The following is a 26,090-nucleotide window of genomic DNA, read 5'->3' on the forward strand; positions in this document are numbered from 1 at the left end:
TTCCCTGTGCCAGTGCTGTGCAGGACTTTGGTACAAGCAGGGCTTGGCTCCTCCTGGCCAGCCTGGAAGGAGTCTGCAGGCCAGGCTGTTGGTGAGCTGAGTACTCCGACCAGGGGCTTGTTGTCCGCACAGCCTTGGAAGCCGGATGCGCCCTGCCGATGGGGATATGGAGGAGCAGCAGGTCTGGGGGAGGGACGAAGGGGCAAAGCAGGGAGAGGACAGTGAGAGGGGGAGCATGTAAAGGGCTGATGGGTGGGCAGCGCAGGCGACATGTAACTGGCAGCTGCTTGAGGCCTGCCTGCTCTCATCAGCCACCACAGCGCACAGCCAGTGCTGGCCAGAAATGGGACGGGGGGCAGGGTCCTACTGGCCGAGAGCTGGCATGCAGCAGGGGCTGTGCTGATGACCCGGCAGGGTGGGGGTGGCTGGCCCCGTGCGCTACATCTTCACCCCACCACCAGCTTTGAGCCCCCCCTCCCATCATTTGCCACTGGACCCCCCTATTCCCCGCTGGTGGGAGGGCGGCTGGCGAATAGGGATCTGGCCAGCAGCAGGACCCTCCAGTACTGATTGGTGGGGAGACAGAAAATACAGGACAATTTGCCCATTTTTAAGAAAAAATCAGGACACTTGCAGGAGGGCTTAAATACGGGACTGTGTCTTTAAAAATGGGACATCTGGTCACCATAGCCAAGATGACACCATCTTCTTGCTCCTTCCAGCTTTTGGCAGATAGGGGATCTGGATGAAAGTGGCTTAGGTTCAAGCTGTATAAAACAGAGTTGATGCTTATTGGCAGGAAGAAGCGTTTTGAAGAACTGGTGAAGCCTGTAACTATTCCTCCAATCTCTGTCCGCCCATGGTCAAATCTTGAGGTCTTACTAGACTCATCTCTACTCCAAGTCTCCAAGGTAGCAAAATTGACCGAAAACACTTTTTTTGGGCTGGACAAGAGATTGAACTCTTTCTTCTTAGATGTGGACCTTTGTCTTTTGTTAACTCAAATCTAGACCTCTTCTATACACAATAGCTGCACCAGTTTAACAAAAATCATTTTAAAAACCCCCAACAATTTTAGTTAGTTCAGAGCAAACTCCTGAGTTTAGACACTCTTACATTGGTTTAGCTTGCACTTCTGAATTTACTAATGCGAATTACACCAATATTACCTGGATGTAAATCAGTTCGGTGTGTCTACCTAGGATTTTTACACCAGTTTTATTGTATCAGTTAAACGTAGTTTAGTTACACCAATGCAACTTTCTGTGTAAACCGGGTCCTAGACTATTACAACATGTGGCACCTCAAACTAACTTTGAAAGCTTCTTGGAATGTAGTGCAGAATGTGTTTGCCCCACCTTTTGAGTGGGGCAGAATGATGTGAGTACTTTTTAGAGTCCCAATTATCTTGAAGACTCTCTCTGTCAGTCATAATCCCCTACATTCAACTGTAGAAGACTTCAGCTATCATCCTAAGGGAGGTGTTTGCAGAGGCAGAGCACTCAGTTGCCATAACTAGCCTCTGGAATTCACTCCTGCTTGGCTGGACAGATTGCTTATGAGAGCGTGCAATTTGGTCCCTTTTAGAGCTCAACGTCAGATGTACCTGTCTGACCAGCTCTTCGCTACCTGTCCCTCCTGGCTAGGTTTTGCCACTTCTGTGCCTTAAAGTTATCCATTTTGGGGCTGCAGGGGATTGAGTATAGGCTCCCTATTTTGGTAATGGGTTGTCCTTAATCATTTTAACCACATAACTTGTTCTCAAAATACCATGATGAGAGGCACTTTATAAATGCATGTGATAATACAGGGGTATTAATACTAAAATCTGGGGGGATTTTTATGAGTGGAAAATCAAACAAAAGGAACTCATTTCAACAAATACTCTACATATATTCATGTGATATTGTAACATTTTAGTTTGTGCAGAGAGATATTCAAATACCAATTGTTCTCCCATTTTCACTCTCTTTTCAGCTATTCCTAAAGTTATGATTGAACCATCTCGTCCATATAATATATTCAAGGGCAATACTACACTTCCGAAGGGCAGCAGCGGTATGACCAATAGGATTCCTGACATCAGAGGTACAAGACAGCCCCTGAGACCACCACATATACCAGCTATTATTACAGCAAGGCCTGCACCCAAGCCAACAGTACGGCCTACACCAAAACCAACAATGTGGCCTACACCCAAGCCAACTACTAGGTTTGTACCAAAACTGATGACAACAAGACCACCACTGAAGCCAGCAACAAGGCCTCCAACACCTCCACAATCTACAACATCAAAACCTGCACCCACAGCAAGAACCCCACAGTTAACAACTGAAGACTCTTCTCTTATTCCCACTGAAACTACCTCTCCCCAGGGAATTACAGTTGACAACAGAATACAAATAGAACCTCAGAAACCACGAGGGGACGTGTTTAGTAAGTACACCTATATGCTCTTTCATTAATAGGATGTGTAAATTGCAGGTGAAAGGAAGTGTTGCATTCTATTGTCTTCAGAGAATTATTTTCATAGGTGGCATGTAGGATATGAAATTGCAAATGGTGACATTGTGATAGCCTTTACCACTGCAGTGCCGTATGGACTTTTGCCATTGGACATTGCATGCCTCTGTGAATATAAAGTATGTTGTACCGCTTGTTATCCTATTGAAATATGTGCCATATTAAACCTACATGGCCATACAGATAACCGCTCACTTTAGCATTCAAGGGTTAACAGGCTTTCAGTTCAGTCCCCTGGCCTAGCGTTGTTGAGGTCCATTGTTCTCCTTCTGAATAGGGTCCCCTGGGGTCCCGGCAGGCAGCAGTGTGCCATTAAAAATCCGGCCCAGCCTGCTCTTCTCCGCACCCTGCCCCCTCCCGTGGGGACAGGGGGCAAGGGGCAGAAGCTTGATCCTGCCGGCTCCCCTGCCTCTTCCCACAGTGTGCTGGGTTCCTGCTGCTCCTCCTCCTCCTCTTCGTCCTTCCCTCCCTGCCGGCCCTTGCGAGGGAGGGGGTGAGGGAGGAGCGGAGTCAGAGTGCTCACTGCTCCCGGCGGAGGCAGAGAAGAAGTGGGGGCAAGGCCTTGGGGAAGCGGGGCATATCCCCTCCAGCCCCCTGCCATGAGCACCGCACGACCCCAGCCCTCTGCCCTGACCCCCCCCCCACACACACACCCAGCCCTCTGCCCTGCAGCCCCGCACACCCCCAAGGCCCCTGCCCTGAGCCCTGTACCCCCCTCACACACACCCAGCCCTCTGCTTGACTCCTTCACCCCCCCTCACAACCCCAGCCCTGACTCTGGCACCCCCCCACATACCCAGGCCCCCCACACCCTATGCCCTGACACCTGCACCCCCCTCACATGCTCCCAGCCCTCTGCCTTGACTTTTGCACCCCCCCACATCCCCACCCCCAACCCTGAGCACCAAACGGGAGCTCCTGCACCTCCCCCTACCCCCACATTCCCACCTGCACCCCTCCCACCAAATGGGAGCTGCACAGGTAAGCGCTCCACACCCAAACCTCCTGCCCCAACCCTGAGCCCCCTCCCTCATTCTAGCTCCTGGCCAGACCCTACACCCCAACCCCCAGCCTGCTCCTTCACCCCCAGCCCTGTGCTCAGTGCACTCCCACCCTCAGCTCAGTGCAAAGAGAGAGGAAGAGAATGGCCAGAACCAGGGAGAAGGTAGGTACCCACTGTGTGTGGGCAGGGCCAGGACCCCAGACTGGCAGCGGGCTAAGCAGGTCCGGCAGCTGGGATCCCGGCTGGCAGGAGCCAGCGGATGGAACCCCTGAGCAGCAGCGGGCTGATCCGCTCAGCCCACTGCTAGTCTGGGGTTCTGGCTGCCGGCCCCTTGCCAGCTGGGGTCCGGGCCGCAGGCCCCGCTCAGCCAGCTGCCGGCTTAGGTGAACGGAACCCCAGACCAGCAGCAGGCTGAGCAGGCCAGCGGCGTAAGATCAACATTTTAATTTAATTTTAAATGAAGCTTCTTAAACATTTTGAAAACCTTATTTATTTTACAATACAACAATAGTTTAGTTATATAATATATAGACTTATAGAGAGAGACACACCTTCTAAAAAACATTGAAATGTATTACCGGCACGTGAAACCTTAAATTAAAGTGAATAAATGAAGACTCGGCACACCACTTCTGAAAGGTTGCCGACCCCTGTTTTAGACAATAGGTTTAAAAGTTGAGATGTTGAGTGACTGCATGAATCTGAAAGAAACAGCACTTGCTGTATGAACCCCAGTAAGGCTTTGTGTGTGTTGTGTGGATTCATGTAGTAGTCTCTCTAATATTTACTGCTAACCCATAACAAAAACACACAAAAAATAATACTGAGGCTTGTTTTATAGAATGTGCCTACAAAAATCAGCTCATGATACTGAAGATGCTCACAGTGTGTAGAAGCGTCATTTTGAGAGCTTCCCTGAAAGATATTGCAGTATTTTTGTGCAAGCTTTACTACATACCACAAATGACATAGCTGGTGCGTGTAGTTAAACATGCCTGCCAAGAAATACTCAACACCCTATTTCATCTTTAGTATTGTGGCTGCAGTTAATTATAGAGATTGGGAGTGTGTGTTAGATCAGCCCTTTTCTTCAGCCAGTAAAGCTGCTCAAGCAGTATAGGAGGAAAACATTTACTGTTTCAGAGCAGGGGGACAAGCACTTGTGGGGGTTTTTTTGTTTTGTTTGTGATTCTGATTTCTATACAGTAGCTTCTAGGGGTGTGTTCTTTATGATTACACAGTGAAATATTTCATTCTTTAAATAAAGGATTTGTTTTTCTGGTAATATTTTATCTGCTGCAGGCAGTTTGACTGTTTTGTGGTGGAGAAAAAAATGAACTAGAAAGAATTAAGGAAGATAAAAAGTTTGTTTCTGAACTACTCAAAGGATCTTTAAAACTGTTTTTCAAGGGTCATTTTAAAACCATCACTATAACTTGTTCAGTCTAAGAAACTGAATCTTAAATATAAATGTTTTTTGTAAAAATACTGTCAATTTAACATTCAGTAAGGTGATGGACCCAGCAAGTCCATGTTCTTATAGGTCCTTTCCATCTCTAATTGCTACATTACTAAAGTATACTTTGTATTTCTGATGACTGATCCTGATCGCCCACAAGAGCAAAGTCTATAGTTAGGTAATTTCTCAGCCTAGTAATGAGTAACAGACACATATTTAGGCTGGTATAAGCAGCAGGTAGCAAGGAGGAAACATTTTTAAAATGTTAAAAGTAATGTTATATAAAGCTGTATCTGTCACTCCTAATTCCCTCTGTGTTCTGTGTGCCTGGAGTGGTAATACTGTCCTTTGTTCATGACATGTTTGGGGTTTTGTTCAGATAATGAGTGTTCTGTAATGGGGGGAAAATGTTCCTTCAGGTAGCTTGCAGCCTTGAGAAACTAAATGACAATTCCTCTTATAGCTCCTACAAGATTGTAGTTCTGTCAACCATATTGAAAAGGCATATAGAATTTAATAGGGATGAAATAATTTGGTTTCTACAAAAATGGAATAGGGTTCTACAGAAATTATTCTAAAAATCTATAGAATTCAGCAGTCAGTGATCTCCCGTCTACAGGGTTTTTTGAACCATCCTATAGAATTTTATAGCAGAAAGATAATTTTCTACTAAATTGTATAGGTCAGTTTAAAAAAAACCTATAAAATATATTGTTATCTACTAATTCTGTAGGATTTTTCTGCTTTGAGGAGTATGCTTTCATTTATGTAGAGATCAAAATATAGAGATTTGAATTCTGGCAGGTACAAGCTGTTTTTAAGTTTGTTTGCTTTTTGAATGTGATCTTAAATTATTGTAGTTGCAAGGAACCTAAGGAAAAGAGATTATCTGCGGTGTGTATCATATTTTGTTCATGAGTGCTCAGGAGTAGCCATTAGTAGTTTGTGAAATATATACATAGCCTGAGATCAGTTGTTTATCCTTCAATACACTTCAGTACGCAATACAGCCTGATTCTGAGAGGTGCTGTGCACCTGCTACTGTCATTGACTTCAATAGGCCATATTGGTACTCAGTTGCCCTCCATATCAAGCCCACAGATATGTGCTTTTTAGTCTCATGTTATCCCTTCTCTTCATCCCATATTAAATATTTATTTGATATACATAAAATAAAAGGTGTGAGCAAGATTCAAGATTCCATTTATGCCCTAGATGTTGACAATTTGTAGGGCACTCCTGGTGTAACCCTCAGCAGGCCTGCTTTGCTGTCATTTATTTTTTTAAATTATTTGTTGTCAAGGTTCCTTCCCCACTCTGAACTCTAGGGTACAGATGTGGGGACCTGCATGAAAAACCCCTAAGCTTATTTTTACCAGCTTAGGTTAAAACTTCCCCAAGGTACAAACTATTTTACCTTTTGCCCTTGGACTTTATTGCTGCCACCACCAAGTGTCTAACAAATATATAACAGGGAAAGAGCCAGCTCGGAAACGTCTTTCCCCCCAAAATCCTCCCCAAACCCTACACCCCCTTTCCTGGGGAAGGCTTGATAAAAATCCTCACCAATTTGCATAGGTGAACACAGACCCAAACCCTTGGATCTTAAGAACAATGAAAAAAGCAATCCGGTTCTTAAAAGAAGAATTTTAATTGAAGGAAAAAAAGTAAAAGAATCACCTCTGTAAAATCAGGATGGTAAATACCTTACAGGGTAATCAGATTCAAAATATAGAGAATCCCTCTAGGCAAAACCTTAAGTTAAAAAAAACACAAAAACAGGAATATCCATTCCATTCAGCACAGCTTATTTTACCAGCCATTTAAACAAAACAGAATCTAACGCATATCGAGCTAGATTACTTACTAAGTTCTAAGACTCCATTCCTTTTCTGGTCCCAGCAAAAGCATCACACAGAGAGAGAGCCTTTGTTTCTCCCCCTCTCCAGCTTTGAAAGTATCTTGTCTCCTCATTGGTCTTTTTGGTCAGGTGCCAGTGAGGTTATCCTAGCTTCTTAACCCTTTACAGGTGAAAGGGTTTTTCTTCTGGCCAGGAGGGATTTTAAAGCTGTTTACCCTTCCCTTTATATTTATGACATTTGTATTTTGATAGTACCCAGAATATGGTGGACACTGCCCCCGTCCCCAGGCACTTATTAAGTGAGCATATTATAATGTTCACTCTGGAAGTGAAACCTGCAGTCACGGTTGGAAAACAGTTTCCAACACAGCTCTGTTTTTGTTGTTTGTTATTCAGTGAGCACTGTCTGTGTACTCAGCACTATGTAGCATACAGAAAGCCATGCCTGTTGCCCTCTCATGCCCTACTGCCACAGAGAGCTTTCAGGTATGGATAAGGAACAATGTCCTTGTATTTAAGAAGGGGATAGCGTGTAGCATATAGGAAGGAAGCAGTTATATTCCCTCACTTAGCACATTCAGAAAAGATGGCAATTCTCATGTATTTTCACGATACTGGCTTGCTTTGTTTATGTTCCCCAATATTGTTCCAGATTGAAAATGTACATAAGGGCTGCATTCCTATATAGATGTTAGATTCCTACCACAGAGACTTTTTTTTGTCTATTTAGTGCAAAAATTACAGTTGGTGAAAACTGTCCTCCCTGTCAGCCCTGAATTCTCTCCCCGCTCCCCTCCTAAAGTTGAAATCCCAGATGCTGCGCTTTCTTTGCCATGTGTGTCAGCCACCTCCTATCCCCTTCCAATGTTCTACTTGTATGAACAGGCTCTCCACCCTTTTCTGGGCCTCAGTGCATCACATCACCCCATTGCACCAGTCTCATCATCCTTGGGATTAGTCAGGTCAGCACTGGAGCTCCCTTCCACAGCAGTAAGGTACCATGTTGGACGTTAGGATTTTTCCTAAGTGTACATTACTGGTATGTATGTATTGTTAGAATGTCAGAGAAACAGCAAGAGTAGCTGTTTGGTGAGGGATTACCAGAGGAAAGGGCTTCACTGAAGCATTATACATAGCACAAAGGAGCTGCCAGCCTTGCTGACTTAACTAGCTGTACCCAGCTCTGCTCCCACCCCTGGCTGGTGCTGTAAATTACTGGGTAGCTTTAGAGCTTTGTTCCCACCTTCCTTTGTAATGCAAAGGCCAAGTTCAAAGTCAAGCTCAAGTTGTTCCTCCCCCTCCTTTTCTGAACCGCTCCTTATCCCCTGTATCTTGCTTCCTTCTCCCTTTCTGTTATTTTGTTGTGGGCTCATACCCAAAAGTGGACCATATAGCAGACTGAGCAGTGTAGAGAGGTCACCTAAAGAAAGTGTTACAATCAGTTAAACACATTCTCAGTGTGCTCCCCAAATAGGCAGCTGCCTGTGAGTTACATCCCCATGTGGAATCCTCCGGGTCACCAGATCAGATCAGACACTGCCTGACCATATTCAAACCCAAATGCAACATCTCCTTCTTGGATAAGTGGCCCACCCTGAAAGTGACATCTCTCCAAGACTCACTCACAGTTGGACAAATGGGAGGGGGAGTGGGAAAGTAGATAAGGTAAGACAAGATGTAGAAACAGTCAAACAAAAATCTATACAGCATAATGAGAGCAAGGAAGAGATTGTGCAAATACTTCCCTTTAGGGTATGCATTTTTTAATTGTTTCATGGAGCTTAGATATTATGATGACAGGTGTTTTAGAAATGCCATAGATTAGATAGAGGTTCAAAGCTGCCCAGAATTTTGAGATAGTGCATGAGACAGCTGTGTAATGTTTAGGATATTGACATTTATTTCCTTCTTGTACAAAAGGAGAAGCAACATTCCCAAAGTGGATCAAAATCTGAATCTATTTCTAGATTAAAAAATTAACCAGTCAGTCAATCAAAACCTTAACAATATCAGCTGAGAAGTTAACTAAAAGGTTATGGTCAAATAAACTCTTTATAAAAAGAAAAGGAGTACTTGTGGTACCTTAGAGACTAACAAATTTATCAGAGCATAAGCTTTCGAGAGCTACAGCTCAGAAGTGAATATTTTTGCGAATACAGACTAACATGGCTACTACTCTGAAACCTAAGCTCTTTATAGTTTCTCTTCATTGCTAATTCCATTTGATATGGTATTGAAGTTTCAAAAACTTATAAACATCCTAAAATTTCCTGCTAAGGCTGTTTCTAACACTCCAGCAGATTTTCTGGTAAGCCACCCATGATTCACCTTGGCTAGTATGCTTGAGTCCTACCGATGACCGTGATTGATACCCATGTCTGGCAACAGAAGCTGTTCCTTTTGTAGTTGGCTCACTGCTAGATGTCACCAGGGAAGTGTGAATTGCACTGAGGTCCCTGTCGCTCCCCAGGTGGGACCTGAGGGGGCATGAAAAAGATCAACTCTTGCATGCTTCATTGGCCCCACAGCAGCAATGCAGACATGTTGGAACCATCATTGTACGCCTGGAAGGGGATGATTTGGTGGATGCTACTAAGGTCAGCCTCCTCACTGAATGTGATGCAGGACTGAACTGAGTGTAGTAAACTATTTCCAGGAACTGTGCTGGCTTTGTTAGACTAGTTCCCCCTCAGTACACGGCTGAGGGCTCACAATAATACTGCAGTGGGGCAATCATAAAAAATGGGAAACAGGGAGATGTGGTACTTTGTGGCACAGACTAGGGGGCAGTACTGGGCATATTGTCCAATTGTTCAATCCTGTTCTGTCTTTGTCTGATAGCAGCTTTTAAATTTGGACCTTCAGGCTGGTTTATTCCCTGGGGTGGGTAGCCATTGCTGATCGAGGGAGATTGTGACTTGGCTTTCTAGCTGTGCATGCACTACCTAAAGGGCTTGAGGAAGTAACTTCTTCAGTATAATGTCTCCTTGTTTCCAACAGTTAGTGCTGCAGCTGATTGATAGCTTAATGTTGCAAATGATGGCCCTTTCTGGGAGCTCAGCTGACCACCACCAAAAGGTGGGTGACGTTTTTGGTATATTATACTTGGATGGGAGGAAGGGGTTTCAGTAGGTGGCAGGATATGGGGCACACAGTGAAGGGAAGTGATGCCTCAGCACCATTTGACTATATCCAGCAATGAATTCATGGTGCCTCAGCATATTACTGATCAGATCAGCAAAGACAATGTGCCTGGTAATATTCTTGTAGAAAACAAACATACATTTCAGGTTGTTTTTTTTTTTTCCCTTCATTTATTTTTCCTAAATCTATTCTCAGCCATGTCTCTGCTTCTCTGGCTTCCTGCCCCATACATGAGGTGAAATTCTCTGAAATATCCATTGCAAAATGTCCCTGAATCTGTTGCTTAGCACTGTCATTCGGACCACTGTAATTTTCATTAGTCTGCTAAATGATGACAGAGATCACCGACTGGTGTAGGTTAGACTGATATTTAGATAATGTGGTCGTTTTTTGGAAAGGTTTTAGATTACTTTGGTATTTTACTCATTTACCAGTATTTACTACAGGACTAAAAAAAGGACTATCTCACTGTCAGAAACAAAACAAGACAGTAGTTTGGGTTTTGTTCATGGACTTGCTATTCTTGTCTTCTGAACCACTTAGTCAGATGAGGCAATGGCATCTGGAAGCAAGGTTAATCTTTTCCTGATATTGACACAGCGTGAATGAAAACTTGCTGGAATGTAGCACGGGGTTAATATTCAGCTATTTAGGATCTGATCCAGAGCCCACTGAAGTATGTAGGCATCTTTCCGTTGACTAAAATGGACTTTGGATAAGACTCTTAATGAGCAGACTTTATTAGTTTTTAAGGTTGAGATTTTCAAAGCCACCTAAAAGATTTGGATATTCAATTCCCATTTTTATAAAAAAGCTTGTTTTATATTAATGAATTTTTGGGGCCCTCTTCTTAAGACTGAAAAGGCCTTAGAAGGTGCAGCAAGTATGGTTATGTAATCCTTTAATCTATTTAAATGAGACAGTGCTAAAGGTAAAGAATGTAGACCCTCAGCCACTGATGTCAGTGGAGTTACATTATTTGGATTAGTTTGGCCCAATTATTCTGATACCTTTTAAAAATGAGTTTGGCTTAATGTTTTTTATGAAAATAGATGTTTCATTGTTATGTGGCATCTGGAGCTGAGTCATAGGGCCTGAATCCTTTACATAATGGGTAAATCACATACTTCCAACATTCTTCCATGCAATTTTCTGTTCACACCCGATTCTTTCAAGCTTGTGCTTGCTGTTTATGATGGTCTATCTGTGACTCATACTGATTGTATAGCCATTGTTCATCTTCTAGATCTGTTTGCTGAAAGAAAAGCAGTTCAATTTTTGAAGAGATTTAACAGGACATGTCTTGTCTTGTATAAACGTAGAATTGTTCAAAGTGCACGTCAATATAAGTAACAAGAGTTAGGTTAAAGAAGTTAGTGGACATTATACCTGCCTGAAGAATACAGAATTGGGCTCTACTTGAATTAGGGCCATGTTGCCCTCTCTTATGTATAATGGTACACAAGAATGGGAGAGACTGCAGGAGTTTTCCTGAAATCATCATGTTCCTGTCCACCCAAAAGCCTGCAGACCTTCCAGGCTCTCAAGAAATCTGCCAGAAGCACAAAGCTGTCCACGAAGAGACTCTCTGTCTCCCAGATGCTTGCTAATATGCAATACAGCTGCACTGCCAGTTATGACTACCAGTAGCTGCCATTGGAAACCCTCCGTAAAGAGTTTTGCTTAGGAGGGGGCATTCCCTAAGCAAAAGTTAATGTGGCCTCAGGTTGCAGAATTTTAGGTAACACACCATGGGCAGGTGGGGTGACTTGTGGTGGGGTAAGATGATGTACATCTCCCCCAGTCTGACCTCTGCCCCTCCCCTCTCCCCCGCCCCCCCCGCCTCAACCCCAGACACACCCATCTCCTCTCCTGCTTGGAGCAAAATAGGAAGGTGCTGTCAAAGTGGTTCAGGGACCGAGGGCCATGATCTAGCCCCTGACTGTTTAGCTTTCTTTTAGCTATTTCTAATATATGTGAGCACTGGAGACCTCGTAACTGTTCCTCTTTTTATTTTTTGAATTAAGAGTTTAACCACATTTAATTTGCTTTAAGTATGGAACTTTCATATCTGTTTCTCAATTACATTTATTGACAAATGGGAATTGCATGCATAATTGCTCCAGTATGGAATCAGCTACGTTTAAACTGCATTATATTTTATTATTTTTGTTATTATTTTAGTATTATTAATAACGATATGAAGCTGTGCTTCAGTTCTCAATTTCTTTTTTGTTATTGAAATTGCCAAAAAACTGAGGTGGCCATAATCATGAATAACCCCAAAATATACTCACTATACCTCAGCTTCCCAAATTTAGCCATTGGTGAACAGATTAGAGAAGTAACAAGACTTTTTCAAGATTAAAAGGCAGCGTGAGAATCGGTCTTATGTATCTGGTAAAAAAAATATCTCCCCTCTCTTCCCATCCCTTTATGAAGAACTTTACTCAATAACTTGAGGAATGCTGTAGAATTAGTGTATTGGCTCACCCAACTATGTACTTCTACTACACAGCCTCCTTGAGAAATACCATTCAGTGTATATAGTTCATGGAATCTTCTAAGAAGAAGTCAAGTTTATATTTAACAATCTTATCTAGCAGTTGAAGTAAAGTGAAAACTACACTGATATGCTAAGTAAAGTACTCACGAAAGGTTTGGAAAGCTGACAAGAAATAATTGTGCCAAATTCTTTCTCCCAGGATCTCCACTCAGCATACGTAGCGGTCTTAGGAAAGAAGAGTACACATGGACCATGTTAAGATTCCTGTGTCTTGTATGGTAGCTCCCTTGTTTGCTGGATATGAATGCACATTCCTTTCATTAGAATGCAGCACTGAAAAGAGCATTTTTAAAGCATTCTCAGAGGTCGTGAAATTAACATTAGGAGGGGTCTTTTGGAAGAAGTTTTGGAGAAATCTTTGTCTGGGTCCCTAAATTATACATAGTTCTATTAAACTTGCTATACATGAATGTTCATGTCTATATGGTAAACAGGGACTGGAAGTGGAATTTCATTTAGTGACTTGGGGACCACTTTGCCCTGTAAAGCTAGAAAACCTGTGTTAGGGTCAGGAAACTATCACCTCGCATGTGAGATTTCCTGCAATTCATTCTGCAAGTGGGGTGGGCAAAATGATAAGGGTCTCCATGTAGCAGGCAGCGGGCATGACTCTCCTAACCTCGGGAGGCACAAAGATCTGCCAGAATGTCCTACAGCTCTCAGGGCACCTGCATAACTCAGGGACATCAGAAAATACTCCCCATTCCCTCCCATGGGAACATGGCTATTGCAGAGTCTTACTGCCATGGACTGCTGGCCAGTCTCCCTAAACTCCTGCCCTGAGGTAGGGGGAGGAGGGGTTACAATGTGTGGAAGAAAAGCTGCAAAGGATAATGCTAACAGGGTGAACTTTGTTATGTTAAATGGTTACAGTTTATCAAAATAGGACAGGGAATTCACCAATACTGGTCCTGGGTACTGATAGCATGGGATGAAGTGACACTGCATCATATTGGCTGATGGGACAAGCTCAGGGAAGTGAATGGGAACAAGATAATAAATGTATCTAAAAAGAGAGAGTTTCCCTGAACTGACCCATTGCAATTGTAACCAACAATCAGCAGGTGCATAAGATCTAGAAGTTTGTAGGCAATGTGCTTGTATTCTCAAATCCCTCCCCACTATACATCCCTTTATAGAGTGCTAGGAAAGAAGAGGGAAATTACAGGGCCATTCAGTTGCCCTTGGATTCTGGCTAGCAGAGGAAAGATGGCAGGGTGATAAGAACATATTGGGTCAGACAAAATCGTCCATTGAGTCCAATATCCTGTCTTCTGACAGTGGCCGGTGCCAGATGCTTCAGAGGGAGTGAACAGAACAGAGCAATGTATTGAGTGATCCATCCTCTGTCGTCCACTCTCAGCTTTTGGCAATCAGAGGCTGGGGTTGTGTCCCTGACCATCTTGACTAATAGCCATTGATGGACCTATTCTGCATGAATTTATCTAACTCTTTTTTGAACCCAGTTATACCTTTGGCCTTCACAACATCCCCCTGGTAATAGTTCCACAAGTTTACTGTGCACTTTGTGAAGTACCTCCTTATGGCTGTTTTAAACCTGCTGCCTATTAATTCATTGTGTGACCCCTGCTTCATGTGTATGTAATGGGGTAAATACACTTCTTTATTCACTTGCTCCACACCATTCATAATTTATTGACCTCTATTATATTCCCCCTTAGTCAGCTCTTTTTCAAGCTGAAAAGTCCCAGTCTTTTTTAATCTCTCCTCATATGGAAATGCTCATGGAAAATTTCTCCTATAAGATGTCAGTGCTGCTCCATCCACTGGTGTGAAGCACAATGAACTTCCAAGACAGCCCCCAGCTCCTGAGTATGAATAGCACATAAAATGGATCTCTGGCTGCCAAAGCAAATTTGCAGTTTTTATTCAATTGCATTTTCTTGAAAATTTATTTTTCATTATTCATCTAACTCTAGTTCTATACTACTTTGTCACTGGACTTTCAGCAGACTCCCTCTTTGATAGTTACTTATTCTGTTTTATTTCATTTAAAAACACTTCTGTGGTATCTTTCAAACTGATTCACTTCTTATTGTAATGCTCTGTGTAGCGATTAGAATTTTTTAATACAAATTCTTAAAAATCCTTAATGGAAATTTTACTGCCAATTGATAAGTCCCTGATTCAACAAAAATCCATCACACTAGTCACATGCTTCAAGTTAGGCAGGTGCAAGTTAGGCACCTAACTGAAATGGATCTTAAACCTTTTGTGTAGGCATTACTGCTAAACTTGCCTATCTGAAAGACCATCTCTTTCCCGGTGTCCTACTGCCATAGCTCCAGTAGGAAGAGAAGTTCAAGCTGGATCACCCTCATTGTAAAAGAAGAGCAGGGTATTCTCAGTGAGGGCCCCAGGACTCTGAAACTTGCTCCCCTCTTTGGTCTGAAATAGCCTGTACTCAATAACATGGGCATGCTGCAAATGTCATTTGTTGGATAGGGTTTTGGGGAAGGAGTAGGTCTTTGTTTACAACAGGGGCTCAGAGTCTTTTCTGGAGCTTTTCCATTTTGGTTTGTTGGCTTGCTGAGGTTAATGATTATCTCCACTTGTATATTAGACTTACACTAACCACGCGATAGCATAAATATTAACTATTTTCAGGGTATGTAGAGCTTTTATATGGGCTTTTTTGTAATGTTAAAGCTAAAGAAAATTAATGTATAAGCAAAACAGATGTTAAAAACAAAATAGCGAAAACTATTATTAAAAATGATGTATTGCGCTATAGATGAAAAAGCCAAATTGTAATACTCTTACTTACACTATACCTTGCTCTTCAAAGGGTCACACTGAAGTCATTGGGACTATTTGTGGAGGAGGTGCTATTCAACATGAGTGAGAGTATAAGAACATGACCTACATTACTTTACAAATGGACAGACACATTCCTAATGCTAAAGAATTTACAATGGAAGAAAATAATAAGAAAAATAACTGTTCTTAAAGATGACCGAAATATAAAGGAAAATATCCAGTTTACTGCAGATTTTTTAAACCTTTTGTTTGATTAATAGACAAGGTGGGTGAGATAATATCTTTTATTGGACCAACTTCTGTTGGTGAGAGAGACAAGCTTTAGCGCTTACACAGAGCTCTTCTTCAGACCTGGGAAAGGTACTCAGAGTGTCACAGCTAAATACAAGGTGGAACAGATTGATTAGCATAAGGAGTTAACATGTTGCAAGTGACCGTTCAAGGTGAAGTGGGCAGTTAACACCTCTGCAGTCATAAAAGAAAGGTGGGTTAGTGGGTTTTAGGAATTTGTAATGAGCCATAAATCTAGTGTCTTTATTGAGTTCATGATTTTTAGTGTATAACAAAATTATGAATTTACACTCCCAGGGTTGTCTTTTGAAGGTGTTGTGCAGGTTTCCTTTGAAGATGAGGACTGAGAGGTCAGATATGGTGTGATCGTTGCGTGAAAAGTATTTGCCCACAAGTGATATGGTGTTTTTGTCTTTTATTTTGTCTTTTGTTTTTCTGTGAGAGTTCATTCAAGAGTGTAGTGATTGTCTCATTTCACCCACACAGTTGTTACTGGGCCATTTATTGTACTAGATGAGGTATATCACCTGTGATCGGTATGTGTAGAACCCATGTGTTGTGATCGATCATCGTAATTGTGGAGATATGTCTGCAGGTTTTATGTCTCTTTTTATGGCAGGGTCTAGTGCCCCTTTGAGTTCGTGGGTCCTGGTCCGTGGGGAGCTTGCTTGATTATTAACATACATGAATGTTGCATACAAGGATTAAAAATATCTTATTCATAACATGTAATTTGTTACCGTTAAAGGACATATTTGTGTTTGGTCAAGCTCTTATCATTACCTGGTTATTTTGTTCAAATTCCAAAAGTTGTAATCATATATTATAAAATCTATTTGATCCTGATTTAAGATTCTGTTTATATTACTGAGTGTTTTCCAGTTCCCTGGATTTGACAGGTTAGAGTACCCATTCAACAGTGTTATTTACACATTGCTTCCAGTGCAAAAAAGACTCTGGATAAAAAGTGTTTTCTTCCTCAGTTTGGGTGTGATTTAATAGAAATAACCATATTAATTTCTGGTCAGAATCTTAAATCACCTAAATTCATCTTTATTTTCAGTCATCTAAAAAGCCTATTGGTACAGTTTAGAAGTTATTTTAAAACTGAATTGCGAGCATGCATCTTGTTCTTATTTTATGTTTTGATGGCATGAATAATTAAATAAAACCATAAATATTCTAAGCACCACAGGGAGCTTTAATATCTGAGGACAAGTCTGAAATGCATTGCTACTGTCATCAATGATGTGCTGTATGTGTGGCTGGAAGAGGAATTTTCAATTCAGCTGTAACGAGTGCAATAATCTATTTAGCTACAGCTTACAGCTGTCCTTCAGACACAACATTTGTGTACTGTATCTGGAGACCTAAATTTGGCACACAGATGTGGTTAGAAGAATGCTACAGAATATCTTGAATCAAGGCAGCACTGAGAACCTTTAGTATAATGAGGGTCCTTGGAACTGTCTGGAATTTCAAGGTCAGTGTATTTAAGTGGCAGTATAAGTAAGTAACAGTCATTGCAGCCATTCTATATTCTGCAAATATGAATCCCTCAAGGGCCTTTTTAATTTCAAGGAGTCCTGTCTTTTACAAGTTTCATAGTCAAAGAATCCCTCATGGGCAAAGGGATTATTTCCTTTCTGTGTAGTTGTTACACAGCTGAGCGCAGCAACTGGGGCACAGAGCCTGTATTATAGCGACAGCTATGTTTATGGTTGAATTCCAGCTTCCATTCTAAACTCCCCCTTTTTAACAGCTCCTAACTTTCTCACACACATCTCTTTATGGCTGAAATTATCAATGCTCTCTGCCCAGATATTTTTTTGGAAAGTTTCAGAAAAATACCTCTCGCCATTTTTGAGTCCTTCATGCTGGGGGAAGAGGGGAAGTCAATGAGGCATTTGGCTCTAGAGCAGTGGAGAGTCAGGTAACAGGAGGAGATAGGACAAGGGTGTAGTGAAGGCAAAGAGTATGGCAGGGATTGAGATGTGCATAAAATGAGACACAAGGGTGATGCAGGAACGGATATCCCGAGTTCCTACGATTCACACTGTAGTGACATCTGTTACCTGACCATTGTGTGTGTCTTGCCAGGTGTGCAAGCGGGAGCTGCACTCTCTCTCCTGCTCCAGTTGGGCTGGAAGTCCTTAAGCAGGAAGGCTGCCTGCCTATCCCGCCCCTTCTCTCTCCCTTGTGCCTGAGGATGAGACCTGGAGACATTTGGCTCATGCTGCCTTGCAGTGTTTGAGAAAACAGAGGCAAATGGAACATTAAAGAGAAATGTGTGGCACTTGGGAGGCCTGTGATTATAATTTGTATTGTAGTAGAGCAGAGACCAGTGCCCCATGATAGGTACTGTACAAACACAGAACAGACAGTCCCTGCCCCCAAAGAACTTACAGTCTGGCACTTAATATTCTTTAGTGAGGCCTTGCAACATCCTTATTGGGTAGGCAAAATAAAATGTGGAGAGGATAAGTGACTTGTCCAAGATCACAAAGCAAGGCAGTGGTATTCGGGTCAGTGTTCAGAGGGGCTCTGGTGCTCCTGGCTGGGGGTTAATCCTTCTTCCCTCCTCCTCCTCCCAGGTGCACATGGTACTTAGCTCTCAGGGCTGGGAAGCACCAAATCAAGAGGTTGTGACATCGTCCTTTGGAAATGCCACATCTCCTGCATTTTTCAGAGTAACAGCCGTGTTAGTCTGTATTCGTAAAAAGAAAAGGAGTACTTGTGGCACCTTAGAGACTAACCAGTTTATTTGAGCATGAGCTTTCGTGAGCTACAGCTCACTTCATCGGATGCATAGCATATCGTGGAAACTGCAGAAGACATTATATACACACAGAGACCATGAAACAAAACTTCCTCCCACCTCAGTCCCCCGCTGGCAACAGCTTATCTAAAGTGATCCTCAAGTAGAGCCATTTCCAGCACAAATCCAGGTTTTCTCACCCTTACCCTTCCCCCCCCCCCCCCCACACATACAAACTCACTCTCCTGCTGGCAACAGCCCATCTCCCTTTGAAACCCCTCTTTATAATGCGCATGATAATCAAGGTGGGTCACCTCCAGCACTAATCCAGGTTTTCTCACCCCCCCCCCACACCCCCCCCTTTTTTCAAAAACCACACACACAAACTCATTCTCCTGCTGGCAACAGCTCATCTTACAATGTGCACAGCAATAATCCAAGTTTAACCAGAACGTCCTGGGGGGGGGTTTGCAGGAAAAAAACAAGGGGAGACAGGCTACCTTGCATAATGACTTAGCCACTCCCAGTCTCTATTCAAGCCCAAATTAATAGTATCCAATTTGCAAATGAATTCCAATTCAGCAGTTTCTCGCTGGAGTCTGGATTTGAAGTTTTTTTGCTTTAAGATAGCGACCCTCATGTCTGTGATTGCGTGACCAGAGAGATTGAAGTGTTCTCCGACTGGTTTATGAATGTTATAATTCTTGACATCTGATTTGTGTCCATTTATTCTTTTACGTAGAGACTGTCCAGTTTGACCAATGTACATGGCAGAGGGGCATTGCTGGCACATGCTGGCATATATCACATTGGTGGATGTGCAGGTGAACGAGCCTCTGATAGTGTGGCTGATGTTGTTAGGCCCTGTGATGGTGTCTGGACCCATCATCTGGACCCATCATCTGGACCCATGGAAAAGAAGCCCTTGAGGAATTCCACCATGATTTCAACAATTTCCATCCCACCATCAACCTCAGCCTGGTCCAGTCCACACAAGAGATCCACTTCCTGGACACTACAGTGCTAATAAACGATGGTCACATCAACACCACCCTATACCGGAAACCTACTGACCGCTATTCCTACCTACATGCCTCCAGCTTTCACCCTGACCACACCACACGATCCATCGTCTACAGCCAAGCTCTGCGATACAACCGCATTTGCTCCAACCCCTCAGACAGAGACAAACACCTACAAGATCTCTATCAAGCATTCTTACAACTACAATACCCACCTGCGGAAGTGAAGAAACAGATTGATAGAGCCAGAAGAGTTCCCAGAAGTCACCTACTACAGGACAGGCCTAACAAAGAAAATAACAGAACGCCACTAGCCGTCACCTTCAGCCCCCAACTAAAACCCCTCCAACGCATTATTAAGGATCTACAACCTATCCTGAAGGATGACCCAACACTCTCACAAATCTTGGGAGAAAGGCCAGTCCTTGCCTACAGACAGCCCCCCAACCTGAAGCGAATACTCACCAACAACCACATACCACACAACAGAACCACTAGCCCAGGAACCTATCCTTGCAACAAAGCCCGTTGCCAACTGTGCCCACATATCTATTCAGGGGACACCATCACAGGGCCTAACAACATCAGCCACACTATCAGAGGCTCGTTCACCTGCACATCCACCAATGTGATATATGCCAGCATGTGCCAGCAATGCCCCTCTGCCATGTACATTGGTCAAACTGGACAGTCTCTACGTAAATGGCTCTACTTGAGGATCACTTTAGATAAGCTGTTGCCAGCGGGGGACTGAGGTGGGAGGAAGTTTTGTTTCATGGTCTCTGTGTGTATATAATGTCTTCTGCAGTTTCCACGATATGCTATGCATCCGATGAAGTGAGCTGTAGCTCACGAAAGCTCATGCTCAAATAAACTGGTTAGTCTCTAAGGTGCCACAAGTACTCCTTTTCTTTTTATCTCCTGCATTGATATGCAGCCTTGGGAAAGGGAGGAGAGGAGGCTGAGGAGGTGCTCTGCGACTGGGTGATGGGTGGGAGGAGCTACCTCCTTACCCACCCATCACCCAGTCCCAGAGCACCTCCTTAGCCTCCTCTCCTCCCTTTCGCCAGATTGCACATCATTCAGTTCCATAGGCAGCAGCAGTGGGGGAGAGGGACTGGGAGCAAGTTGCTATGTTACTTATTTGTCCAGTGTCCCTCAATGTCCCATTCTTGAGCAGTACTCAGCATGTGTATTAATTCTGGTAAATAGAAGACCTGGCTCTATTATTTTGCTACATTAAACTAGGTTTTTGCATAGAATAAATTTAACCAATAGTGCAAAGGAGGACAAAAAGCACAGAGGCAGAAGCCTGGATTTTTTGGTAGACTATTACTCAACTGAAATACGTTTAAAACAAACATCTGACTTCACATTTTCTCTTTTGCATGCTCAATTATCTCTTCAGATTACTGTTTGACCCTCAGGCAGCAGTATTGTAAATCGTATCACCTATTCCAAAATATAATCCTGATCTTCATCATTTAGGGATTGTCAAATTTTATTCTAATCTTTTGTAGTGAGATGGTTCAATGTCTAATTGTGTGTTTCTAAATGCTGGTCAGGTGCATGGGGTATTATTGCAGATTCTCACGTGTGACATCAGACTCCCATTACCATCAGTGAAAGTTGGATCCAGAACCTTTGAGACGCTGACTTGGTGCTGATGAGGCTTTAGCAGAGAGTACATTTGATTGTTTTATTTATTTGAAAATGTATTTGCAGAGAAAATCCTATTTTAAGGACAGAATTTTTTTGAATCACCTTTTACAGAGCCCAGATAAATGTTCCAGCATAAATCACTGAGGCGGGAAGTTTATGAATCTTCATGTGAAATGTAATTAAATATAATGAATTCATCAAGAAGAGCCTAAGCCTGAGGCTTTCTCTCTGCCTTTTATTAAAGATAAGGAAGTAGGTCATTGACTACTTTTATCTACCTCATTCATTTCTTTAAAAATTACTTTCTCTTACAGTACCACGACAGCCTGGAGTGAGCAATAATCTATTTGAAATATTTGAAATTGAAAGAGGGATTAGTGCAGATGAGGATGAAGCAAACGATGATCCAGGTACTTATCAAGTTTTCTATTCAGGATAGAGTTTTGCAGGATACCTGCATATCAGCTGTTTTTATACCATCTGTGTTTTAACTTTGTCCCGTCAACTAACTGGTCTCATTTTTTACAAACATGGATTTTATTAACACAGGTTTGTGCTCTAAATAGTATCTTAAGTGATACTGTTATTTGCCTAGTACTTGTTAATATTGCTGGAGCTTCTTTTTGTATGGCTCAATATATTGCACTTTATTTTTTGTAAGGCTTGTAAATTCTATCCAGTCAAAAAGTGGGTCAGTCGTCCACCAGCCCTAAGGATCAAGAACTGTTATGATGTGTCTTTCTGGTCTGTTTTTTGCAGGTATCCTGGTGCACAGCTGTAACTTTGATAGTGGTCTGTGTGGATGGATCAAAGATAAAGATGATGATTTGCACTGGGAACCATTTAGAGATCCATCAGGTAGAATAACTTTGTCTAGTCACACCTGTTTTAGTTTAAAAACCCAAGCTTGCTCCCCTTGAAGTTGGTGACAGAGCTCCCATTACATTTAATCTGAGCAGAAGGAAATTCTCAAAACTTTGCTAATTTACAGTAGTTTAAGAAATGGCCTACAACTCAATGGTTTTAGGACCTGCTCCTGCTCCCATTAAATGTAGGGGGGGGAGGTTGCTACCAAAATTTAATGGAACTACACCAACATATGTCAGCTGGCTCTTTGTTAGCCTGTATCCTTTAAATAGGAATGTTTATGAAGGAACAGTAAAGTGTTTTCCCTATTCAATTAAGGAGGAAAGAATAGAACTTGGAATGTGGCCCAATTTATTTTATCCTATTTGAAGTAAAATTTATAGTTTGAAGGTATGAGGAGATATTTTTAAAATTGCCATTCCACCATAATTATTTGCATGGTAATACTAAAATTGTGGGCAAAGCTGGAAATAATTTTGGCTCTACTGTACAAAGTTCTGTTTCTACCTTAACATTCCCAAGTCAGAGTGAAGTTTACAAAAATCCAATATAAAATATTACAAAAGTATGTACACAAGAAAACTGTTTTAGTAAAAAGGGAAGGAGGGTAGATTTTTACTATATATGATTTTTCAAAATCTGCAGCGTACATCTTGGGTAGCAAAAAGGGACCTTGGAATATTCAGCTGAATGGAACAAAAAAGGGCACTAATGAACCATGTCACAAATCACAGGCTCTTTCTGGATCCCAACTGGTATTCACTCAGGGCAGTGAACCACTGCATACTGACACACCTCAGAGAATCTGCTCTCTTTACCAAAAGAATACAGTGAGTTTAGACAAAAAAACAAGGCTGGAAGCTAGTCAATTTTTGCCACCAAATCTGTCTCCACATAGTATTGAGAGCTATACGGTGAAATTCTGTTTTAAACATACAGTCCTGAACATGCCTTCCCCTTCAGCCCTCTCACCAAAGGGATGGAGATTAAACACACTCCTTTAGCTCTCCATTAGACCCTATGGGATTACATCATAGACAGAATGCCTTATGTGACTGGATTGTAGACACTGAAAAGAAATGCATTCCCCAGTTGTAAAATACTCTGAGTTAAATCATAGCCTCAGTGTGGGTGGGAGGGTGCAGGAAGTCCTTTCCTCCAGCACTACAATAGAGGCATCCTCATCTGATGGAGTCAGGCCAGGGCCATCATCCTTGAAAGGTGGCCGCACTGGGGGCAGTACTGATTAAAACTGTTCAACAGGTGTAGCAAGGAGCATGAGCTCCACACTTCCCCTCCAGGCTTTATTGGTATTATGCCTTCCAGACACTTTATATGGTGCCTCTAAGCACCACTCCTTTCTCATGTGGCTCAGAAAAGACATAATTTAGCATGACATACAGATAAGGTTTAAGATGCTTGTGTCCTAGAACAAAGTGTGGCCTACAATGAGTTTTTGATTATAAAGTGCATGAATTTTGTTTACTCAAGGGTTGTTTTGAAAAGCATCAGTTTAAAAAATATCACTTGGCTAGCTGGCTGGAACTCTTATATGTTTTTTTTTTTTTACCAGTTACATTCTATGTTCCCCAGCTTCATACACATACACTGCTACTACTTATAAACTGTTAAAACCAACCAAACAAAACCCCAGTTATTTCACAGATTTATTCTTGCAACTGGCCAATTGTTTGTTGGCTTTCAAAAGCCCTGATATTTAGTTGTTTTTTTAAAGTGGTTTGTCAAAAGCTGCATTTTAAAGGTGCTATGCTATTTCTTCAGGTTTACCTTGTATGTAAAAACAGGTGAAGGTCTACACACACACACTCTATGAAGTTAATTATCATAGAATATCAGGAGGTCATCTAGTCTAACCCCCTGCTCAAAGCAGGACCAATCCCCAACTAAATCATCCCAGCCAGGGCTTTGTCAAGCCTGACCTTAAAAATATCTAAGGAAGGAGATTCCACCACCTTCCTAGTGAAAAAGTTTCTCCTAATATCCAACCTAAACCTGCTCCACTGCAACTTGAGACCATTACTCCTTGTTCTGTCATCTGCTACCACTAAGAACAGTCTAGAGCCATCCTCTTTAGAACCCCCTTTCAGGTAGCTGAAAGTAACTATCAAATCCCCCCTCATTCTTCTCTTCTGCAGACTAAACAATCCCAGTTCCCTCAGCCTCTCCTCATAAGTCATGTGTTCCAGTTCCCTGATCATTTCTGTTGCCCTCTGCTGGACGCTTTCCAATTTTTTCACATCCTTCTTGTAGTGTGGGGCCCAAAACTGGACACAGTACTCCACATGAGGCCTCACCAATGTTGAATAGAGGGGAACGATCATGTCCCTCAGTCTGCTCGCAATGCCCCTACTTATACAGCCCAAAATGCCACTGGCCTTCTTGGCAACAAGGGTACGCTGTCAACTCATATCCAGCTTTTCGTCCACTGTAACCCCTAGGTCCTTTTTTGCAGAACTGCTGCCGAGCCATTCGGTCCCTAGTCTGTAGCGGTGCATGGGATTCTTCCGTCCTAAGTGCAGGACTCTGCACTTGTGCTTGTTGAACCTCATCAGATTTCTTTTGGCCCAATCCTCTAATTTGTCTAGGTCGCTCTGTATCTTATCCCTGCCCTCCAGCGTATTTACCTCTCCTCCCAGTTTAGTGTCATCTGCAAACTTGCTGAGGGTGCAGTCCATGCCATCCTCCAGATCATTAATGAAGATATTGAACAAAACCGGCCCCAGGACCGACCCTTGGGGCACTATGCTTGATACCGGCTGCCAACTAGACATGGAGCCATTGATCACTACCCATTGAGCCCGACAATCTAGCCAGCTTTCTATCCACCTTATAGTCCATTCATCCAGCCCATACTACTTTAACTTGCTGGCAAGAATACTGTGAGAGACCGTGTCAAAAGCTTTGCTAAAGTCAAGGAATAACATGTCCACTGCTTTCCCCTCATCCACAGAGCCAGTTATCTCGTCATAATTAAATGTTTTCCTACTGATTTAGATAAATCTGTGCAACTCTCTAGAGTGGATGCAGTTCTACTGGTTTAAAGTGTTTGTACTAGTATAACAAGCACCTTTATCCTGGTATAACTGTGTCCATGTTAGACAGTCATACTGAACTAACAGACATTTTTCTACCAATTTCATTGTACTGTTCCAAAAACTATATGTAGACCAAGCATAGCATTTTTTTAAGTAGATTGTACTGCATGACTGTTCCTGTCTGAGTAGCCAATTCAGCAATGCATTTAAGCATGTGATTTGTCTCATAGAAGTCAATGGAATTCAGGCAGATGCTTAACTTTAAACATATGCTTAAATGCTTTGCTGAAGATTATAGACTTTTTTTTCTTGTAATTCAATTGTTTGCTTTGTTTTGGCACATTGTTAAAATCACATTCCTATTTTCTTGCAAAGAAATGATTTTTAAAGAAAATCATCATAGCTTTGCTTAGAACAAACATTTATGCAACATTAATGATCAAACTCAACAAGAAACATTCAAGTCTAGTTTGACTAAAACTGCGACTAAACTTCATAGTAAAAGGTTGAACTATTATAATTAAGTAAATTCTGTATCTCTCTACAATATGGAAAAAATATTAATTAAGTCATAAATGTTCCATGAAATCTGAGCTGTTGAAGTCTGAGAGCCTGAAAATGCTAAGACCTTTAAAGTGAATTTTGACATTCTGCTGTGATATCAAAGCTGTTTGTTTTATGGTTAGAACATGGAGTTCTCAGTTGGATATTATTGTTTTGTAATTTTTTTCCAGTAATTTCAGATTTGTAAAAAATTGTGTTCCCTCCCCCTTCCCCAGGGTCCCATTCCAACTTGAAACCCTGCTCTAGCTTTAATCAGTTCAAATTTTTTAAAAAAATCCTCTTGGTATGGTTATGGGATTTTTAGAAGAGCTAAAATCTCATTTATCACAGTTTAGCAGTCTACATAAAAAGGAGCACTAGAAGACTTTGTTGAGATTACATGTTTGATTTTGGCTTTTACAAATATCCTGCCATGAGGTCCTCTAGTTTTCATTTATTGCATTATATTTATGTGCAGGTATCTCTCACTAAAGGAATGGGGATATTAATGGGTTTTTGAATGACGTTTGTGACGGGTTGGGTCACAGAAACCA

General features: G+C 42.1%; 1 protein-coding gene across 6 annotated transcripts in view; it reads left to right on the forward strand.

Annotated features, from left to right (window-relative positions):
- Positions 1-26,090, forward strand: part of NPNT (nephronectin) — a 95,692-nt gene that overhangs the window by 62,977 nt on the left and 6,625 nt on the right. For all 6 annotated transcript variants that reach the window (XM_037897008.2, XM_037897009.2, XM_037897010.2 and 3 more), the window contains 3 exons: positions 1,978-2,436; positions 21,385-21,480; positions 21,830-21,928. In XM_037897008.2, coding sequence (XP_037752936.1) covers positions 1,978-2,436; positions 21,385-21,480; positions 21,830-21,928 — 654 coding nt within the window. The remainder of the gene's footprint in view (positions 1-1,977; positions 2,437-21,384; positions 21,481-21,829; positions 21,929-26,090) is intronic.

The sequence above is a fragment of the Chelonia mydas genome, chromosome 4, assembly GCF_015237465.2.
Source record: "Chelonia mydas isolate rCheMyd1 chromosome 4, rCheMyd1.pri.v2, whole genome shotgun sequence".
NCBI lineage: Eukaryota > Metazoa > Chordata > Testudines > Cheloniidae > Chelonia > Chelonia mydas.